General features: G+C 48.6%; 1 protein-coding gene across 2 annotated transcripts in view; it reads left to right on the forward strand.

Moving 5' to 3' along the window:
• Positions 1-20,196, forward strand: part of SUFU (SUFU negative regulator of hedgehog signaling) — a 101,841-nt gene extending 81,645 nt beyond the window's left edge. For both annotated transcript variants that reach the window (XM_074907634.1, XM_074907635.1), the window contains exons 11-12: positions 9,848-9,916; positions 13,124-20,196. In XM_074907634.1, coding sequence (XP_074763735.1) covers positions 9,848-9,916; positions 13,124-13,213 — 159 coding nt within the window. In that variant the 3' untranslated portion in view covers positions 13,214-20,196. The remainder of the gene's footprint in view (positions 1-9,847; positions 9,917-13,123) is intronic.
• The last annotated feature ends 1,607 nt before the right edge of the window (positions 20,197-21,803 follow it).

Genomic DNA, 21,803 nt, shown 5'->3' on the forward strand with positions numbered 1-21,803 from the left:
GAGTCAGGACATGCTTCTGCAAAGCTCCTCTGCTTTTATGTGGAGCGCTCTGCCCGTCTAGCACAAAGCAGATTTCTCCCCTCCTACCTTGCTCACCTGGACTGCTTTCTCTTCCCAGAGGGGAGAATGAGGTTTGTTTAACACTACCTTTAGATAATTTTTGCTCCTGGTGCTTTAGGCAGTCATTGTTCTAGGGAAGAAGATGACACTCAAGTCTTTGATCATGTGCACCGTACATGTTACGCATCAGATACTGCTGCAGACTCTGACATATGAGCTGATACAGTGCAGTAAAAACAAACCTATAGTTAAAGAGTCCTCTAACTGCAAAATCTAGCACACAGAATTTAAGAAATATCTCTGCACTTTAGTCTTGCCCTTGTTACACATGTGTATTTCATTACTATATCTAATTGAAGGATCATACATATTTTTTTACACAGAATGCCTGCTCATTCAGTGCACAAAGATGGAGCATGTTTGGGGGGTGAATCAGGAGTGTGGAGTAAAGTAGACTCTCACCTATAGGACTTCCACTTCATTCGTTTGTTAAAATTAGAAGGTGTGTAGTGAATAAGGCAGGTAATTGGAGAAAAGTCACAATAGTCTTATGGTGAAGCCTGTTAAATGTTGCCCTGGAGAACTGGATCCTGTTCCTGCCTCTACTACTCTGTTCTTTCTCAGTGCTATTCCAGAGTCTTAAGCTAAAATGTTCTCATGAGGCAATTGAGTTTGTGTTCCTCTTTTTCTGGATGCCATGCTCAAGACTTGAAGTCTGATCTGTGTTCCCAGTGGCAGGAGGAATTCCTCTGCAGATACCGCTGTGCCCTGCAGGGCTGAATGGGCTGGAAAGCAGGGACCTTCAAGTCCTAAGATGGGCACCTGCAAGAAGTAGACGTTCAGATTCCATTTTCTTTTCACTCATTTTCCCATGTCTGTTCAGGAAAACCTTCTTCCAGTCATCCTGTGAAAATTAAGTCAGTGCTTGCCAAGCATTCCAGCTCCACAGATGAACCCCAGAAACAATTTCAGGAAGAGATTAAAATTTGGTCTTGCAGGTCAGGAGAGAGAAAGGATGTCTCTGGGGTAGGGGGTCAGCCTGGGAGTCCAAGACCCCTGTTCAGTTCCCTGCTCTTGCAGATTTTCTCCGTGACTTTGTTAAGTCTCTTAGCTTCTTTTAGCCTCCCGCCCCCATCTGCTGCACGGAGAGGAGCGCTTCCCTGCCTCGCAGAAATGTGAGGCTGAGCACGTCAGAGGCTGTGAGAGTGGTAAGGACAGTAAGATTAGGTTCTTCCAGTGTAATCCATGCTGGCAGTAGTTGGATGGAGCGTACTAAATAAAGGGGAAGAGAGTAGGAGGGAATGGGGAAGCAACTTGAATGATAATGAAAAGAAATGATGACTAATGCAGCATTCAGTGAGCAGAACCATCCTGAGGACTGAGCAGGGCAGAGGTCTTGTGGGAGAAAAACTGCAGGCAAGCCTGTGATTACAGATTTGTTTTGTGAGGCAGACATATGCTGGGGCCAAATTAGCATGGCGCAGACATCTCTGTGCAGCCATTTCCAAAGTTTTGTATGCCCAGTGTCACTGGTCTCTGAGTGTAGAGGGTTTTTTTCCAGGTGATTTACTCAGTTTCGGGACAAATCCTGTTAGACAGATGGAGGCTATGGTTCATTTGCAGTTGGCACCCTCCAATTCTCAGCACAAGGTCTGTGTCTTGGTGTGAGCTGAGGAGCTCACAGCAGTGGTGGGGTATTACCCCTGGCACTAGCCGCTGCTGGAGGACACTCTTTGCTCACCTCCCATGCCAGAAGGTTTGCAGTGTCCAGCAGACAGCGTGTGGATGATGAGCTGTGGAAATGGGGTTCTCCTCCAGTCTCCCTGCCCTTTGTGTCGCCTCCAGCTTTGGCCTCTGATCTGCCTTCCATCCTGTTTTTGTGTGTCACCATCTTCCCTCATCCTGGCCCGTCTCTGCTTTCCTCTCCTCCCCTTCATTCAAGCTGGCAAATTCCTTCTCTTCCTCCTCCACATGGCCTGACTTCCAACAGAAACACTGAGAGCACTGGAGAGTTTCCCTGCCTTAGTCCTGATGTGCCTGGTGCCATAGCAATCCATCACTGCTCAGAGGAATGATCAGAGGGAAGAATACTCCTTAGCTACCTCTGCCCTGTGTTTGGGGCGGAGCTGCCTTGGGCTGAGACATGGTCCATGAAGAAGGGCTCTTCAGTACATATTTCTGCCTTTCTTTGAAAGGCTGTAGATGAACAGTGACTTTCAGAAGCCTCTCACTCTGCAAAGCATTTGGATGATCAGGAGAAAGACCTTAGCTTGACCTCTAGAGCATTTTTTGTTAATCTTCATCACCTTCCTCATAAGGGGTAATTCTTGTGCTTTGCAACGAAATTATCATATGCATTGATTAGTACCGTCAAAAAATACTTTTTCCAAAATACCTCTCTGAGATAAATAGATTCCTTTTCCCCTAAAAACCTTAAAAAAAAAAAAAAAAAAAGGCATCCAGCATGGAAAAATAAGTTGAGGCTTAGGGCACAGCAAGGTCAAACTTCTCACAGAAAATGTTAAATGTGCCTGTAGGCAGGATAGGTACATGGAGGCTGTGCGAAGCGTCCAGCATTCAGGAGCTATCAACATATGCTATCTATGCTGGCGGGGGGCGCAATTACTGTGAGCAGGGTCATGGGGGATGATCCATTCTTCTGGTTTGGCAACCTAAGTGAAAAATCTGGGAAAGAAGATCAGACTGAGCCCAGTCTTTAAATATTTTCAGTTTTTCTTACTGAAACAAAAGCCTTAAAGAGACCAAAAGCTGAAAAAAAAAAATCCTTTTGTGTTGAATGAAACCAGAAATAGAAGGTTTTCTTCAATAAAAACAGAAGAGAAAAAAAAAAAAATCTAGTTTTGCAGAATGAAGCTGAAGTTGTTAGAAGTTTTGCCTTCTCTAATCAGTGTTTGAGGGATAAAATGCTTGTGTAGGGTATGAGAAACTCATATTTTGTTCCTTTCTTTTTATTTGATCCTCTATTTCTACTTTTTGGCTTTATGGGCACTACAGCTATAGGGTATTTTGGTTCTTCCTCAGCTCATCCAATTGGAGTTGTTCCACATCATATAAAACACTGAATTAGTCACAGAGACAGAGAGCACAAGAGAATGACTCTGTTCCGGTAGAATTAGGACATTCCCCTGGAAATGAGCACATCTGGTTCTTCTCTCTGCTGTACCACATGTTAAATCATTTATGCACATTGGCATAATGGCAGCAGCAGAGGTTCAAAGCAACATTTGAAAGAGCTACTCTCATGCTTGAGATGCTCACTTACAAGCGACAGTTATGGTTGAGTTCTCTCTTGAAGAGATAGGGATTGATTTTTTGGTCTCCTCAAACTTGAATAGGTGTGTTATACCTAGCATGGTGAGTTTAACGATGACACCCATAAACGGGTGTAAGTTGTGTACAATTACAACCCGCTCTTCTCCAAAGCACTTTTATGCATCTACCTCAAGAAAAACTTGTTCAGAATCTTTTGGTTGGTTTCCCCCAAATTCTTGAGCAGGTCTAGGAAATCTAAGCTAATGCTTTTTCAGTAAGTTTATTGTCTTCCCTGAACACTCCCCAAGACCTCAACTGCATTATCCCTTTGTGTTCTTCCTCACTGCTGAATGAGACACTGGGAGAAACTTACACTAGGGTAGAAATGTCCCGTTAGGTCATTACAGTCCTGCCCGTATCAGCTGTCCTGCAGCAGTTCTCTAGTACTTTGTCCAGGCTAGTTTGGATGAGTCAAGTCCTTTCATTCTTCTTAAGCCAACTGACTATCCTGCCGCCTCATGCCCCTCCCTTGCTACGCAAACTGCATTTTGGCTACTTTGTGTAGGTTTTCTTCCACCCACTTGGAGCATTCCCTGAAATGCCTGTTCTTCCTTTGCTTTTTCACTCTGAAAGAATTGGTATTGCCTGTTGTCTTGGCTCCCTTGTCAGCCTTCTCCCCAACTCAGCCAAACTTTATGTGTTCACTGAAACCAGCTCTGTCTGCAAGAAGGATCTTGTCAGGCTGGGCTCTGAGGAGCCCAGGTCCCTGAGATCAGCCTTGTAATTGGGAATGTCATGGAGAGATTCCACAAGGTCAGAATCTTTCAGTGTCATCATATACTTCCTCGTCTGGGGTTGTAATACCGTGGTGTGAAGCAATGTGAAGTTCCTGAGGCATCTGTGAGTGGATGTTTTTCCTTTACAAGGAGGATTGTGAATCTCCTGGAAGAGCAACAGTGGAATTTCTCGTCAAAGGTGTTTGTTGCAATACGGGTACCTTTGAGGCTGTAATGAGAGCTGTGGTGGATTCAGGCAGCAAGGTGGCCTCTTCAGATAGTGTCAGGGCTGGGCATGACGTAGAAAGATGCAGTGACAAGGCCTCTGCCTGAACCACTTTGCAGTCAAAGCAAAGCAGTGCAAAGAAGGCCAAGCCAAGGGGAGAGCAAAAAGTTGGGCTGGGGGACGCTCGTGGCACAAAGCATGATTCATCAGGGGGTTTTACTGGTGATGTTTCGTTTCAGTGGGAAATGCTGACGCACTTTAACTTCACTTTTTGCTGTGCTGTCGACGGGAATTAAGCTGAAACATTTTCAGGGCAAAGGGCTCCTAAAAGTTGTTGGATGTTTGCAGATGTAACAGATGACATGTGGCTGAGAGTACAACTGCACCACCCATTCCAGGCATAACACCTGGGTGGATGAACAGTTTCTTAGAAGAGTTGGTATGGTTTACATAGGGGTTTATTGCAATGTGTCCCCACCTCCTCTGGCTGAGCCATACAAGCCTGCTCTGTGCTAAGTCCAGAACTAATAAAATATGGCTTCCTTTCTTTGACAAAGCTGCTAGAAAAGCAAGTGGCAGTGTTTAATGCAAACAGAGCACTAGGGCAAAGTGTGAGATTGTTTAGTTTGTTTCTAGGTAGGCAAGAAATTTGGGTATTACCAACAAAAGCACCCTTGCTTAATTGTCACTGGGCCAGTCACTTGTGTCTCGCCCTGGACAAAGCATGTTTCCTGAGGTTGGACAGAGCTGCAGCTCATTTCCTAGCTCAGTTTCTGAGGGTCTTCCTTGATCAAAGACTTGTCAGTTGTTCCAGGCTTTCAACATTGGTGTGACCTCTGGCCCCAACCAGCCTTTCCTGAGCTGAGAATTTCAAGCTGTCATGGTAGTGTTGAACCCTATAGCGAGAGATGGGGTGTTAACTGTGGGGTGGTACCTATAAGCTGATTATAAAGTCTTTAATGTTTTACTAAGCACCAGTTGCTTTCAAAGTCAGCCAAACTTGTCTGAAGCCCCATGACCTTGAGTATATTTTTAAATCTCGCCTGTTTTTGTACACTCGCAGTCGCGTAACGAGTAACAAGTCATGATACAGGTTTCTCAACTATCTGCAGGTATGAAACCTGCAACACTGAAAGCTTCAACACAAGCTCCTTCACTTGACCTGTAGGTAAGCCCTTTAGGTAAGAAGAAGGTTTCAACAAGCTCAGGTGAGACTTGCCACGAGAGGGAGACATCATGCACGCAGCCCGTGTGTTCCCTGAACACATCCACCTGAATAAGACAGCCTAGCCTGGTATTTGATAACATGTCTGGACACATGCAGCTGTTAGTGAAGCAGTGAGAACCCAAACTTCGGACACCGGTTGTGCAGTAGGTACCTGTGATAGAAAACAGGGACTTAATCTTTTGGCTAGTCATCATTTTCCAAGCATCTGCAGCATGACTAACAGCCACAAAGCACACAGAAAATGGAATCTAGATCTGCTAGTAATGGGATAGCATGTGTCCAGGCCTCTCGGGGTCAGGTCGGGGAGATCCTGGTGCAAGCAGGACCGTGCAGCACCGAAGGAGATGTTTCAGATACCCGCAGCTGGCTGGCGAGGCCGTTCCCTGTTCGTACTGCAAACAGCCGTTACAAAGGCTGAGCTACACCCTGTAACCAGCTTCGGCAGGCTGGGCTGGCGGGAGTGTTTGCACAGGGCTGTGAAAACACAGCGCTGCGAGTGCCTGGCCACTGCAGCACCCAGGATACCCGCTGCCGCTCGGGAAAGCTCCTTTGCTTCCTCAGCACCCGCCGAGGGATTTCATGGGAGAAAAGGCCTGTTCAGTGTGCATGGGACAGCTTCGTTTGTCCTCCACATTGTGTTGGCTTTTCCCATGGCTGCAGCACAACAGCAGAGCTCTGTTTTCCTTTGGGAAGGGAATAAGCTGCTTCATCATTGTGATCTCTGTGCGGTGTCCTGTTGATAAGATCAGTTAACAGCATCGGAGGAAAACTCTAGACTTCGGTCTGAAATATAAAGTGAACAGGGCCTATTTGTTTAATTTGAGCTTCTAAGGTTTAAATCCCAGAGGAAATTAAATTAGGTGCCTAGAGCAATGGCAGTCTGTCATGTTTATTTGCTGGGAATGTCACCTTTAATATCATGCACATATAACGTGTGTGTGTTAATGTAATGGGGTATCATACTGTGCAGGAGCAGGCATGCTACAAGAACTGGAAACCTGAAATATTGTGAGTGAGGGAAGCTGAGATGGGATTGGATTTATTCTCATCCGTCTCGGTAGGAACAAAGACTCACTCACCAGCATAAAGGTGGTTTTGCTGATTGCAGGTGGGGATGGCAGCCTGATCTGTGAGCACAGGACTTAATGCTCTTGGGCTGTTTTGATTGGGCTACTTCTACAAGGAGAAATCTTGTCTAGATGTGAATCCAGGATGACAGTGCTTCTTGCTTCAAACACCTCTTCAGCAATTGGTGTGCTGTGGACACATGCCTTCCCCCTGCATCCTCGGGAGAGCTCGAGTGCCGGTTTCCTGTGCCAAGGGACATGGCTGCTCATACGTTTGCTTACACCTGTGCTTTGGAGACTCCCTTCTTCTCCAGGAAGGAGAGCAGGTCTCCCCAGCAGCATGGGGTAGTAGGTTTTGGGGCGGTTTTCTCTGACTCGGGCTGTTACGGACAGGGTCTGAGTGACACACTGTGTGAATGTCACTGCAGCAGTTTGTCATTGCTGCCTGTGATGCCTGCCCTCCACCAAAGTTAACTGTCTATGCAGGGCTTGCAGAACGGCACTGCGATCTTTTCTCACTGCGCTGCATAGAGCAGGCTACCATTGCTTTGATCCAACAAATGGAGTCCACAAGACAGTTGAGCTGCAAGCTGTGGCCTGTCTCACTCCACTTGTCAGACCCTTCAGGGAGCCAGTTCAGCTCACTGCATCAGTGGAATTTGGTTTTTTTTTCAGCTGGATTACCAAAATTCCCTGAGAGGGAGCAGTGAGCTGCAGATGGGCTCAGCCATCTCAGGGGGTTGTACCCCAGGTCAGTGCTAGCCACAGTGCTCCACGTAGGTTTGTCCCTACTCTGGGAGTCTATGGCTTATCAAGGACCTGACCTGTCCTCCCCTTCACTCTCTCCACCCTTTGCTGTTTACCCCTGCATACCCTGTCTTGTTTTCCTCCAGCCTCAGAGCAGCTGGCTGCCTTGCACACATGGTTCCCATTTCTCTCCTGCCTCTGGCACCTTGGGAGCGCCCAGGGGTCTTCCTGCTGCGCTTGTCTTCTAGTCCCCCTGCCAAAGCTGCGGCTCCTCATTCCTGCTCTCTCACCCATCCCAACCTCTGGCATTTTTGCTCATTCGTGGATGGCTGAATATTCATTTCCTCCTTGCCTGATTGCTGTGAATACCAATTCCTCCTCCTTTTTCCGGCTGCTCTGTAGATTTTGATGTCTGCCAAATTGTTTTCATTCCCTCACCCCATTGCAGGCTGCACCTCCGCAGAAACCGATCTGCTCCATGCAGAGCCCCAGCTCCCCACCCAGCTCCTCCTTCTGAGCTGAGCGATCAGGTTGCCCTCCTGCCTCCAACACGGACAGACAGCTTCCTCCTCCTGCAAACAGTCAACAAACGAGTGTCTCCAGTTCAACAGGCAGAATAGTTACAGACTCCTGCAAGGAGACTGCAGTAGTTTGCGGTGGTACTGCGTGTTTCAGCTGTTCCTCAGCTTGCCAGTCTGCAGCTTGGTGCCAGCTTGCAGAGTCCTGTCCAAAGCAGCAAGCTCCTGGCTCCTAGCTGAACCAGGGTTTTTTCAGGCTCGAGGTGTGATCAGAAAGGCCTGATGGAGGTGCCTGCATTCATGCTGAGCAGTTTGATCATAAACCCTGTCCTGCAGCCTGCTGCAGGTTGAAGCTAAGTGAAGAGGGGAATGTGGTGGAGAGGGGAGGTTGCAGTTCCCTTATCCCCTGCGAAATCTGTGTGCAGTGGCAGCAGGGTGACAAGGTTGAAGGGGAGAGAACGGCAGACACCTGGTAGCTCTTGGATCTGAATTTGGTGTTTTCAGATCTCTTCTCTTGCCAACCGAAGGAAGAAAGGAAGACCAGACTTCTCTTTCTGTCCAATAGCCCTGCCTGTGTGTTACCAAACTGTAGACCAAAGGCTTCCACTTGCCAAATAGCCCATGGCATCCTGGCAGTCACTCACTCCCCACTAATGTTACTGTCACCAAGGAGCTGGTGGATGTGGGAGGTGGCTTTCTGCATGGGACAGGCTGGCTGCACCTCTTCCAGACGTGAGCTGGAGGGGACAGCGGAGAGTGGTGGGGCTGGGCACTTAGCTCCATCAGTGTTTGGTGCTGGAGCAGTCCCTTTTCTGGGAGGGGGCACAGAGCTCATGGCTGGAGAGAACATGGAAAGGGAAGGGTGAGAAAAAGGGGCATGGGGTTGGTGATTGCTTCAGGATGGAAAGCAATGCCAGAGACAGAGGAAAGGGTGAAGAGAAGGAAGGAAAGAAGCAGGGGGGAAGAAGCAAACCTGTAGGCTGATATGGGAATAATCTGCTGGATACTGCTGCAACCTAACTCCCAGGAATGCCGCTCCAAGGCCCCCTCACTGCGTGGGGATGTTTGCCTGGTCCCGCACTGCCGTGTCTGCTCCTGTGCCAAGCCAGCTGGCTGGCCTGGAGCTCTGGCCTTTACGGCTGTTGTGAAGAGAGGCAGAACATGTTTGCTTTTGGAAATCACGTGCTTTTTTAAAGAGGGTCTGAGTTCATCCCCTTGAATTCCTGGGGCTGGTTTTTCTCCTGGTGTCTTTGGTTTGTGTGACTTGGGCGCTCCATGGAGCCAGTCATGGCCCTCAGCTGGGCATTTTGACCTGTTGGCAGCTGCTTTCATGGGCTGCTTTGTGCTTGCCAGCCTGGCCTTGAGATGAGCCAAAAGCTTTCCCTGCACAGGCACACGGGATGGGCATGTGCAGTAACACTGTGGAGGTGCCTGGTGCAGGCGCCTCTGGGAGCACCTCCCATACCCAGCATCTGGTTCATCTGAACAATGTGCAGCACTCGGGTCAGAGCCCTCCCTGTGCCCAGAGCACCAGCTCTGTATGGGTCTCAGGCTCTCCCTGTGCTGCTGTTTCCTGATTAAACTGTGAGTTTAACTTCAATGGATCGGATGAAAGTGGCTGTCTCCCACTGTCTCTCCAACAGTTGTTATCTTGACCCTTTTTCTCCTTCCCCACTCTGTCTGTTGAAAGCCGAGCCTCTAATTTTAGACTGAGGAAGATAATTGAGGGTCAAAAAAGATTACTGTATAATTTTAACATTTTTTTTTCAGTGGTTGGGGTGGGAGGCAAAGTTAGGAGCTCCTTGCCCTCAAACCTTTGTATTACGGGAAAGAAGAACACAGGGGAAGGAGTGAGCTGGTACAGTCTGCTCTCTGCAGAAGTCATTCTGTTTCTTGGCAATTAGCTAAAACTAGAAGTGTAAAGGCATAAAACTACTGTATTTCCTTTGCAGATCCTATTGACTGAAGAATTCGTAGAGAGAATGCTGGAAGATTTAGAAGATCTGAATTCTCCAGAGGAAGTAAGGCTGCATCATTCCTGTATCTCCCCTGTACTGCCCCAGAGAGCTCAGCCCGTCCTGCAGCTTGCCTTTGATCCTCCCCTCAGCTTGCAGGCTGCAGCCATGCCCTATAGGCTTGAGGCCTTGCTAAACCTTCACATCTGCTGTGAACTAAGGCACTGAGAGAAGGGATTGCAAGAAATAGAGGGCAGGATGGGTATTAAGGGAGACTGTGCATTTCCTTTCTGCCAGCATCTTTCCCAATGTGGTATCTGAGCGCCCTGAATCGAAGTGGTACAGCCCCTGGGGCCAGGTGGTGGAGTTTCCTCCATGCAGTGCATAGTGTCCTCAGCAGCAACTCCAGGCACATCACCTTCCCCACTTTCAGAAAGACTGAAAGCAGTGGCAGCACATTTATTGCTGAACAATCTGTTGTAGGGGCCTCCTTTTTGGGGTTTGGGAAGCAGGGGGGGGACTTTTTCACATCTGCTACTTGGCCTTCACCTGCTGCCCCTGCACAGTGTACAGAGGAACATCACCAGCTTGGAAGCGTTATAGCAGCAGCCAAGGGAGCTTTATAAAGCTTTGCTGTGCAGTACTAAACTTCCCCCTGCCATGTGATCTCTTCCTGGGGAACATTTAACACCCTGTCTCCCATGCATGCCATATAAATATTCTGCTTGACTTCAAAGAGCAGTGGCAGAAATGACATGTAATATTTTTAATCCCATTTTTTACAGCTCCCTGCAGACTCTAAAGAAACTTTCCTTGGCTTGTAGAACAGCCCTCCCATCCCTCACCCTGCTCCCCTCCCCCCAGGAAAATCTCAGGGCTCTAATTGTTTAATCCAGAGTTGATTTAATGCCAGGGTGTTCTTCACTGTGTGAGTGAGGGGAGCATGCTGCTGGCTGTGCAGTGACTTTCAGGCCAGCTTTTATCCAGTTAAACCTAATCCAAAGCTCATTTTTGCTAGTGACATGGAAGCCCAGGAGCACTTTGGTTTGAAGGCCCTTTAGTTAAGGCTTTGGACGGCTCATGTTCCTTTGCTCTCCGCTGAGAGGCAGAGGCAGTGAGCATGGCAGCTCCTGGCACAGCAACTGGGCGTTTGGTTCCGAGTTACTGGGACTTCGCTAAATTAAAAAGTGAAAAACAAACAAATGCAAAGGATGACTTCTCCGAGAGGATTGCTTTGGAACCACTCCTGTTTATAGAGATGAAAATACTTGAGATGAAATGTGATCTTTCAGCATCCAGATTCCTCCAAGGATTTGTAACTCGCAGGATCCTGGTTTGGGCCAACTGAAGGCGTTCCTCAGCAGCCCTGACTGTTGCTGGTGATATTCATGTGGTAGAACGAAGCACTTCTGCTGCATGAAGAGCTACCTGTGTTAAGTGAAATTAAGAAATGTTCTGAGTATCTTTAGCATGTTTTTCACATAGCCTAGACATCGAACTCAGAAGAATACCCTGGGCAGTGTAAGGCAACTAGATTATATGGTGCAAGCTATACACAGGGTTTGAGTTTAAAAAAAACAACCATAAGTGGGACTTGGGCTGTTTATGTTTCCTAGAGGAGAAAGAGTAGGAGTTTATGGTAGCCACTATCCTGAAGGATCCTCCTGCCATGCCCCCAAGATCATGGGTCAGACCCTGAACTGCCAGCCTGGCATACTAAGGTCAGTGGGTACCAACTGCAGGTTACCCTCATACACAGCTGCAAATGGAGCAAGGTCAGGCACAAATTTGTGTTAGAACTGTCCTTGCTGTGGAGCAGGCAGCTGGAGAGGATCTCCTTTAGCAGGAACCTGCCACTGAAGATGTGTTCATGTCCTTCAGAAATGGGGCACTTATGGGAAGAAAGACAAGTAATTGGATAAAGGTGGATGATGTGTAGGTCACTGTCTCCTTGCACCAACTCACTAATTCACATATTTCGTGGGCAGTTTATGGTGCTGTTGGCCTCCTGGGAGGGGACCACTGTATCTGTAACAGTTCTGAATTAGCTACCTTCGGGTCAGATTGTCTCCGGTGATGTGGGGTTCCTCCCTCGGATTCCCTGTATCCGGGACTATCACAGTGTCAGGCACTGCTCCGCTGTAGGTGCAACAGAGTTGCAGAGTTTTAAAAACAAAATGATCCTGAAAACTGGCTTCCAGAGCTGTCCCCCGTGGGTTTTGGACCCTCAGTCTGGGCACTGGGATCGTGTGAAATGTGTGTGCGGAACTGGTTGCCATCCAGCTGTGGATGGGGCAGATTTGTAGCCTAAGAGATGCCACCCCCTACCTCCCACCACCCCCACAAAGCTGGTTTTGGGAGATCTGCCTGAAGGCATGGGCCCTGGTCAGATGTGGTTATGAGAAGGGTCAGTGGTGAGGCTTCTTGGAGCTCTGTCCCTACATGGTCATGTTTGGGATAAGAGATGTTGGGGTCATTTCCCAGCCTAAGGTGGGGTGCCCTGGAGTGACATCAAGATGGGACCAGTGCACTTGCCTTGTTTGGAAAACATTGACCAGAGATGGTTCTGTGTAAACCAGACTGGGGCAAAAAGTCTCTGTTCCATGTGCTTCAATTAATGTTTGCAAAACAGCCCGAGCAGCCGAGTGCCTGTGTGAATATGAGGCATTGTACAGGCACTCTGCAGAGCCCTTGTGTCAGAGGTGGGTAGGGTTGGAGCAGAAATGCTGTTCAGGCACGCTGGCTCTCACCAGCCAGGGCAGCAGAGTTTGCCCTCCCAGAGGTGGTGCCCATTTACAAGCCTGTCAGCCAGCAGAGCCATGCTAGCTCACGTGCATCCCACCCTATATGAGTAAGAGTTTGAAAGCTGCCATAAGACTCCCTTTAAAGCAGACAGGGGGCTCTGGGGGCTGGGGTAAGTGAAAGGAAAGGGACATTGACAGGTAGGAAGGAAGGTACTTGTGCTGCACATTGTCAGAGAGGTCAGGGAGGGGAAATGGTGATGGGGGCAGAAACCCTTCAGAATCAGTCTGATGAAATAAACAGTGCTCGGGCTGAAATATCAGAACTTTACTTTGGCAGCTGAGGCACAGGCCACATTATCTAATGTCCACTGCTGTCCAAAACATACTGATGGGGAAATGCTTTCTTAGTGGCCTCTTGTTTTAAAAAATAATAATAACATGGGGCTGCCTGCCTTTGCAATGATTTTGTTTTTTCTGTGGGTTAGGTTGCAGTGATATACATTAACTGGTTCTCTTTACTGTCTTACAGTTTAAACTTCCAAAGGAGTACAGCTGGCCTGAAAAGAAACTGAAAGTTTCCATCTTGCCAGATGCCGTATTCGACAACCCGCTGCATTAGAGCTGAATTACACCCTTCTAACAACTGGGAGAGCCAAGTTACTGTCCATTACCCAGTGACTCACAGGATAATTAATGCAGTAAAAACTCTGCCTGCAAATAAGAGTTTGCTGCACAACCACTGCAAACAGAAGAGAAGCTACTCAGCACCAGCCCAGACTGAACTGAGCCCTTTCCTTTATCCTTCCCAAGGCTGAGCTCTCTGGGAACAGCCTGCGTATGTGTGAGTGCGAGTGAGAAATATTTAACTATGAAAATTAGTAGTAAGAATCCTTTCTCTCTCCTAGCTACAGAACTTCCCTCTGCCTTAGCCCAGGGTGTAGACGCTCTGCACGCCTGTATTTACACATGCATTTCTGCCAGGTGCAAGCCTATAATCCATGGATTAAATGTTCTTTACGTGACTCTGGAGTCCTTTTGTTAGCCAAACTTTTACTGACTGCAGAACTGTTCTTCCATGTGTTATTTTTTTTTCTTTTCAGAAACGGAATGGTATTTCCCCTGTTTAAAGGAGGCCAAAAGCTCACATGCTTGAAGCTGAACAGATTTAAAGATGAACTTTCTAGTTCAGTCAAGAAAAACAAACCCAGATCCTCCCTGCCCTCAAATTAGGCATGTTTTAAGTGTTGGTCTTGGTGCTATTAGCTATGGTATCGCTGCAAACAGAGGCAACTTTATTCTCACGCATCCTGTCCTTGTGCCTGAACCCCAGGGAAGGTCGCAACCTCTGGTTTTGCACAAGCAGGAGGAAGAAAGCTACCGGGGCGGGGGAGATCTCCTGTTTACAGTGTGTTTATCTTTAAAGAGATACTGTCAAGTATTTTTTCCTTGCTATTGTACAGAATTTGAGAAGCTAGAAAGGACCATTTGTTCACAGGGACAACTTCAGCAGCTCTGCAGGATCCAGAGGGCTGCTTAAAAGCATATGAAATGGAGATCTCCGCTGCCCTGACGTAGCAGAGAGGAGACTCGGCCTCAATAAAGCCAACTATTCTCTCTGTTCCAGCAGGGTTGTGCCCTGGTGCAGCTTCCATTTTCCCCTCTAGCCTCACTGTGGTGGCTCTTGTTGCTGACGTCCATCCTTTTCAGATAGATTTGAACTGTAAAGAATCAAAATCAGTTTGAAAAGACTCTCTTTCTAGATCCCTGTGGCTTCCTTCTTGGAGCAAAATGTGGTGTGTGGAGGAGATGGTCTCTGCGGGGTCAGGTTGTGTCTCTGCATCGAGATGCTGGCCCCTGTGGATATACTGCAGCAAACCACTGCAGGCTTTACCCCCTGCTGCTGTTGCAGGTTGTTTCTCATGCATATTCCCCAGCCTTCCTCTGCCCATTGTCTTTTGATGACAACTCTTCACTCCTTGTCAGGGGAGGTGCAGCTTTTCTTCCACCCCTTTCTGCCTACAAGATAACTTGGCAATTTATGTGCAATTGCTGTGTGATCATAATACAAGTATAACAAAAGCTTTTAACGCTTAACTCCCCTGATCAAACAGCAAAGTCCAGGAGACCTCCCCAGTACCCCAGGGTTGGTTTTCTGTTTGCTGATTTAATTTCTTCCTGGCACAGTCAGCTTTGATGGTTTTTGCATATATTTGAGGCTGGTTAATGTTGGTCAAGAAGCAGAGCTAGGAGCCACAAAGCTTTCCCTGGACTTGCTACAGAATTCCTCCATGGCCTCAGGCAAGTCGCTCAATGTCTCTCTGTGCAGAGAGGGTGATTATTGACTAGAGGGCTGTAGGACCTACCGAAGCATGCCAGGGTTTTCAGGGGAGGGCGTGCTTCGTGTACAAAGTAGTATTTGTATTATTATAATTGTTGTTTTATTATAATTTAAGGCAGGCCAAATGCAGGGTCCAACACTGCTCAGCAGAACCTTCCTTTCTGCAAACCTACGAAAGCAATTTACATGTAAATGAGTTTGTCATTTTGTCTGAACTCGGAGGATCATCTTAAAATCCTGCTGCGAAAGAACAAACTTTCAGATATCTGCATGTGCCAGCCAGAGTGATTTCTGTGCTGTGGCAGACTGCATTCATCCGTGGGATCTCTTGGCCAGTTTTCATTGTCCTGGTTAGCACTGAGCATCCCTTCTGCGCTGTAGATGTATATGCAGGGGACAGCGTGGGCGAGAAAGCGGCATGAAAATGTACCAGTCCAGCTTCAAAAATGACGTGCCCAAGTGTCCCACCACAAGATAATGAACAGACAGACGATTGTGGCAGTCGGGAGAAAGGCAAGGGCAGCAACTACAATTTTGTCCCAAAGCCATCCGCCAACACTAGCCTATGGACTGCTCTTGTATGAGCTTGCTGGGGGTGCCTGCAGCAGAGCTGGCCCGTTGCCACGATGCTGGCTGCTCTTCCTTGTTTCCAGATGCTAGCTCTCATTAAAAGGAGCTTAAAATCCACATCTTAGTGGAGAGGGGACATTTGGAAGGTCAATTGTTGCTGTTCCTGCAGAGATCAGCACGGGGCAGAGAGAAGTCCATCAGACCCTCTCTGGGCTCTGACACACATCTGGAAAGCTTAGGACCTACTGCCCTATGAACTCTTTGAGCCTTCGCAGCAGGGATGCGGTGCTGTACGCAGGGAAAGCACCTCCTCCAGGCTGGCTTGTGCTCCAGTTCTGCCTTTCTTATGTGTATGTTTTTCTCACCATATTTACTCTCATCAGACGCTCTGGGTTGGGTTTTCATTGACTTCAGAGGGAGCACGCTGAATGCATTTGAAAATCCACCCAGTATCCTTGTGTGTGTATTTTTGTTCCATGTCATGTATTTATATATAGTTCTGTGTATTTGAGTTATGAACAGGTGGCATGCCAGAAATCTCTATTTCTGAGACACTTTCTCACAGATCTTTGCTGGTAGCCAGATAACAATTGAGGGGAAGGTTTGAAGGGAAGGAAATGAAATCTTCCTACTTAGTCAAGGGGAAAAATATTAGACAACTGCTAAAATAGAAATCTCTGTCTTAGTGTTAAACCAACTATAAGAGCAAAACTGGTGAAAGTCAACCCTTAAGCTCCAAGGTCGTGTCACTCCCTCTCAACAGTTACCTAAGAATAAGAAAGTTGCATGTTACTCGGTATCGTGAAGAGCTGTGCACCCACAGGACCTCCCGTCCCCTGATTCACATCGAGTCTGCAACTGTGCCAAAGGCTTACTCACTGGCAAGTAAATGAGATCTCAAGTTTGGATATTTTCATCTTGGGGCAAGAGGACATGCCTCTGTGTGAAGAAAATGGAAAGAAACCTCAGTATTTTAGTGAGCAAGTAGTTTGAAAAAGGGAAATGTATCAGTGTTAAACGCCACGGTATTTTTCTAGCCCAAACCTGCTAGGGTGGTAGGTCCACTGGTGCTGATTTTTTTCTAGATTGTGTAGAAGGTCTGAAGCAGGATTGTATGAAAACAAAACCTGTGAGGCTTGTGTTGGCTAAAGATAGTGATCTGGATGGAAATGAATGCAGTTTAGAAGCAGCAAAGTAGAGGTTTTCTCCCTCCTGGAGAAATCTTGCGATGCAGGTTGATAGGGATATTTCCAAAGATGAAGAGCCTTATGGCAGACCCACAATGCCTTGAAAATCCAACATGTGACAGCAATTCTGAAACAAGAGAAGTCCCAAAAGCCAGGACTACTATCCCTCTCAACTCATGATTAAAAACAGAAGGAATGTATAGTTTCAATATTAAAGTATGTGGGATACGATCTAAGCAGAGCAGTCAGTCTTGTAGCTGGTGTGACCTACAGTGATATTTTCAGTGGCTTAGATAGGTGGTGCCTGCTGTGAATAATGTCTTTGAGGATGGTGATATATTGGTTTTACTGTACATAGATTTGCCAACAGTGATTTGAAATTATATTCTGAAGCTCTTCACTTCAAACATTCAGTTGCTTTTGGATGGCTTTTGAAATTACACCATCGGGTCATCAAATGGTCTTTGAAGAAGTGGGGGTTGTGTCGTTTTTCATCCACAACCAGCAGAAATATTTAGGGGGTGTACCTTTTTTAAAAAAACAGTTAAAAGCGATGCTTGGCTTGGAGGGGGCAGATTGCTGAGGAGAGGTTGCATGATGGGGGGAGCAGGTTAGCAGCCTCCCTCCTGCACCCAGGGCTCAGGCTTGTTCAAGGCAGTGCAGTCCTTACGTATCTCGAGTGCTGCAGAGGGAGCTAACGTGGGTGCAGGGAAGCTAGAAACCAAAGTGAGAATCATCAGGGCCTCAGCACAGCATGGGGTCCCTGCTTGGCAAGTCCTCATTTCCATTCCAGGACCCACTGAGATCCTGCACGGGTGCAAGCAGCCAGCCATGCATATCCCATTGCGTGTTCACACCCTGGCCTGTACCCGTCGCTGACAGTAGAGACTTCAAATGGCTGCGTTAGCTGCATCTGAGGTCGAGTCAAAGATGGGGTGTGGCAATGTGGCTGCTTCAGTCTCATTTGTTATTCTAATTAGTGTGGGTGGGGAATGGAGTTCCTGCTCCACTGCCTCTCAGGAGAACCTCCGGGCTGGTCACTGAGTGAGCTGTATTGCTCACCCACCATCCTTTCCCTTCATCAAATGTCCCTCCAGCTCCTCGCAAAAACCTTTCTCAGACACTTCACTGGAAAATGTTTGTCTGACTGCATGCTTTGCAGGACGCTGGGTTAGGTGACAGGTCAGCATGGGATCATTTGTCTGTCCTGATGACTACTCCCTCCTCCTAGATAGGCATCTCAAGTCCATGACCCGCTTTTGCCAGCTCGTATCTTGCCAGTGCACGGCAGTGTCATGTTGGGTGGGGAGAAGAGATCCGAAGACCTTCAGGCCAGAGGAAACCCCTAGACCCGTGGGTCTGATTTTCCCCTAGCCTGAGGCACAGCCTTGCACCCTGTGGCTCTGCTGTATGAAGTCTTGGGCTTCACAGCCCTTGTGCCATCACAGCCAGCTGAGGAGGGTGTCCAGCACCACGAGAGCCCTTCCACCTCCCAGGCACTTGGTCCCCTCTATGTGACTGCCCTCAGTTTAGAGTATATATTGTGCCTTAATTCTCCCTGTGAGTGAAGCTGTAAGGGCAGATGACTTGTCAAGCAATTGGGAATCTCTTTCTGTGCATCTGTCCCTATTGATAAACACCATCCTGTTGCAGGAGCCAAACTGTATCCACAACATTCTCAACCTGCACATTTGCCAGTGGGGTTCACCTCTCAAGATTTTAAAGCTGGGTTTAGGTCTCTGGGATGACGTCAGTTTTCAATGAGCTCTGTAGCAACCTACTATTGTTGTTTTTTCTGTTGTGTAGTGTCTGCTTGTTCTTTTTTCTTTTTAAAAAATATATCTTGTGTTCAACATGAGTCCAAAATTTCAAATGGAGAATAAGCCTGAGGTTGCAAATGTGTTTTAAACCTGGCCCCGCATCAACCTGTCTCTGTCAGGCAGTGAACCTGTCGTGTATCGTGCTTCACCACCTCTTCATTTCTACCATGATTCTGTTTCCCCTAAAATCGCTGACAGACCATAAAATCATCACAAGCAGCACATCAGTTCAGAAACATCATTTCTAGTCTGCCGTGAAGGCAGCACCTTCCTTTTCCCTTGCTGAAAGACCAAGGCGTCATTCACTGTTCAGCTCGTAGGGCCCCGGTAGCAGGAGAGGAACATCAGCTCAGAAAGGGCTGCACGTGGCAGATGTGGCTGGCCAGTGCCTGGTTGTTTTTAAACTGTCCTGACATTGTGTCTCCTCTCTTTGAAAGGAGGAAGAGAGAAAAAATCCCTAGCCTCAAAAAGCTGGAGGAAAATTTCCTGCCAATTGTTGTGTTTTGCAAACACTGGTCTTTTCTCTCGTGCTCTCTCTCTCCACTCCCGGCGAGGCTGGAGATGAAAATGGCTCCTTTGTTCCTTTCCCTGGGGCCCAACTGCAGTGAAAGTGCGGCTCCGGAAACCCTCCGCTGCAAGAGCGGCGAGGGTGGGAGGGACCGAGCTGTCACCGTGTGCGGTAGGTCCTACATAAACACGGCATGTGTTGACAATGCCGCAGGCAGGATGGGCGCAGAAGGACTTTGTGGTGCTGGCGACGAAGCTCCTGCACCATTCCTCCTGTGGCAGCAAGCAGGCTGCGAAACCCGCGGGGGGCAGAGGAAGGGGAGGCGGGTGTGAGCGGCCGTGTTGTCCTGGCAGTGACTGATCACGGGCTGGGGGGCTCTGGGCCCTTTTGTTCTCAGCTTTTGGCTTTCCCCAAAGCAGCAATTTGCAGCCCTGTGAAAAGCAGATGGCATCCCGCTGTGGGTTTGCACCGATGCCCTGGCCCCCGTGCCGGGATGCTCCTTGTACCCATCCAGTCCTGGTGCTCTGTGTTCAGCCACAGCCACACTCCAAACCCACGTTTAGTCATTCAAAACTCTTCTCTCATCCAGGCTGGGTTGGACATGCTGGCTTTTCCCTTCTTTTAAAGAGATGGACCTTTTGCCGCTCGCTGGGGACGCTACTTGTTCTGTATGCTGGATGGTTTCTGCAAAACCTAGAGCTACAGCAAGCTTCCCAGGGCGGGGGATGTGGTGTGACCAGGACCACAGCAAACCCTGACCGTGGGGGACTGCCCTCGCAGCCTGGAGGTGAACCTTTCTGTAGTTCAGCCGTGTGCGTGTGCGAGTGCAAGTGTGTGTGGTCTGCGTGCGCGGGGTCGTGTCGAGCGAGGAGCCCGAGGACACTACCGATGGGGCTGGAAGGAGCCCGCATTTCTGCAGCCAGTGTATCAGTACCTTGTAGATGGCCTTTCTTCCCCCTCCCCTCCTCCTTTTTTTTTATAAAAGACAAAAAACAAATGGAAAGCTAAACTAGCAGAGGTTTTTAAATATTTTATATTAGTTTCTAATGTAAATTCTTACATTGTTATTGCAGTGCTGGGTGTGTTTCGCCTGCACGTGACTTTTTGTAATATTTTTGTGAATCACTAAACATTTTTTTCCTCCCGTGTATTCTAAGTGCATTAAACGTATTTGCAGAATTGTCGGTGTCCTTCTCTGCAGGCGACGGTGGGATCACCTGCCTCCTGCTCGGCCCCACGGCTGCCTCAGCAGCCTCTTCTCCTCATCGGCCCCTTCTCCCACCGGCCCCAGGGGAAGGGGGTCTATTGCCCGCAGCTCCTGAGTCCAAGTGTGGGAGAGAAAGGGAGCTTTCTTTTCCCAAAAAACGTCAGCAAAACTGCCAGTCATGGGCTCTGCCAGGTGCAGGATCCTCCACGAGCATCCACTGGTGAAACCCCTCAAGCCAAGGCAGCTTGAGCTCCCTGACAGCCAGGGTTTTCCATGCCTTTTGGACAAGTTGGGATGGGGAGTGCTTGCATGTGGATCTCAGAACGCGGCTGGTTGGCCAAGGGATGGCAACCTCATCCGCCGGCACGGGAAGGAGGGAGCCGGGGTGAGTGCCGGGTCAGGTCCGCGCTCCCGTCCTCTGCCAAGTGCCTCTTGGCTTCAGCAGGATTTGTGGGGGTGTAGATGTGCGCGTGGAGACCGAATATGTCGGAGAAGAGACACAGCAAACACTTATGAAAAAATATTACTGAGCTAATGTTGCAATGATTTCCCAGTAACGCAGAACGATTTTGCAGTAATCTTTTTACACTCCTTGGTAATAAATTCCTATAAGGTCAGAGAAGAGAAGGGTGGAATATCTCGGGGAGGAGGGGAAGGGAGATCTCTGTGCACAGAGGAAGGGTGACAGGGAAGGGAGTGGATGTGTAGGGAGCTGAAATCCAGCTTTGGGCAGGTTTTTCACTTGCTCTTTGAGGGTGTTACCTCAGCCCTCCCTGCAGCAAAAGGGGAGCAATCAGCAGGAGTTCCTTCGAGGATTTGTTTTCTTTTAAAGTCTGGGGTGAAAACCATCCTTTCCCAAAGAACCTCCCCCTCAGCCATATCCAGACTCGAACTGTCCCAGCCCCAAGGCAAAGCAGCAGAGTCTCTGAGTGTCGCTGGTGTGGAGCAGCCTGTGCTGGATGTGCTGAAGGGAATATGGCTGTAGCTTGGCAGAGTTTCATTGTGTCACTTCAGGAAACCTTGCCTGTCAACCAGGATCCCTGGCGAGGTTATTTGCCCAGCGGGGGACAGGGGGGACAAGAGGCCGCCTGCAGCTGGTCCCTTGGCCCAAGACCGCCCATGCCCCTCGCCTTCCCAGGCCTCAAAGCATTTGCAAGCACTGGGCCACCCCACTGGGACATCCCAGCAAGGACGGCAGACCTGGGACTGGCTGGGGACCCTGCTGCTTATGCAGTTCTGGGAGCCCTCCCTGCCGACCCCCCTGCCACCGCTGCCCCTGGCACTTGGTTAATTTAGTTCATGAATTAAGTGGTCTGCCTTTGCCATCCCTGCAGCGGCTGGGCAATCCCCATTTTGCAACAGCACATTCCAGCTGGTCCCTTGTTTCAGCCCCAAATCCAGAGGGGATGGGGTGTTGGGGGGGACTGCGGCACAGCGGGGTGCCCCTTTCCCGCTGTCACCCTTCACCCTGAGCCCCACCTCTGGCGCGGCCATGCCCGGCCTGGGCAGCCTCACCACTCTGCCTCCACCCCAGCCAAAAGCACCTTCAGGCAGTGAATTTAATTAAGGTTTCTGAAAA

Source organism: Athene noctua, chromosome 5, assembly GCF_965140245.1.
Source record: "Athene noctua chromosome 5, bAthNoc1.hap1.1, whole genome shotgun sequence".
NCBI lineage: Eukaryota > Metazoa > Chordata > Aves > Strigiformes > Strigidae > Athene > Athene noctua.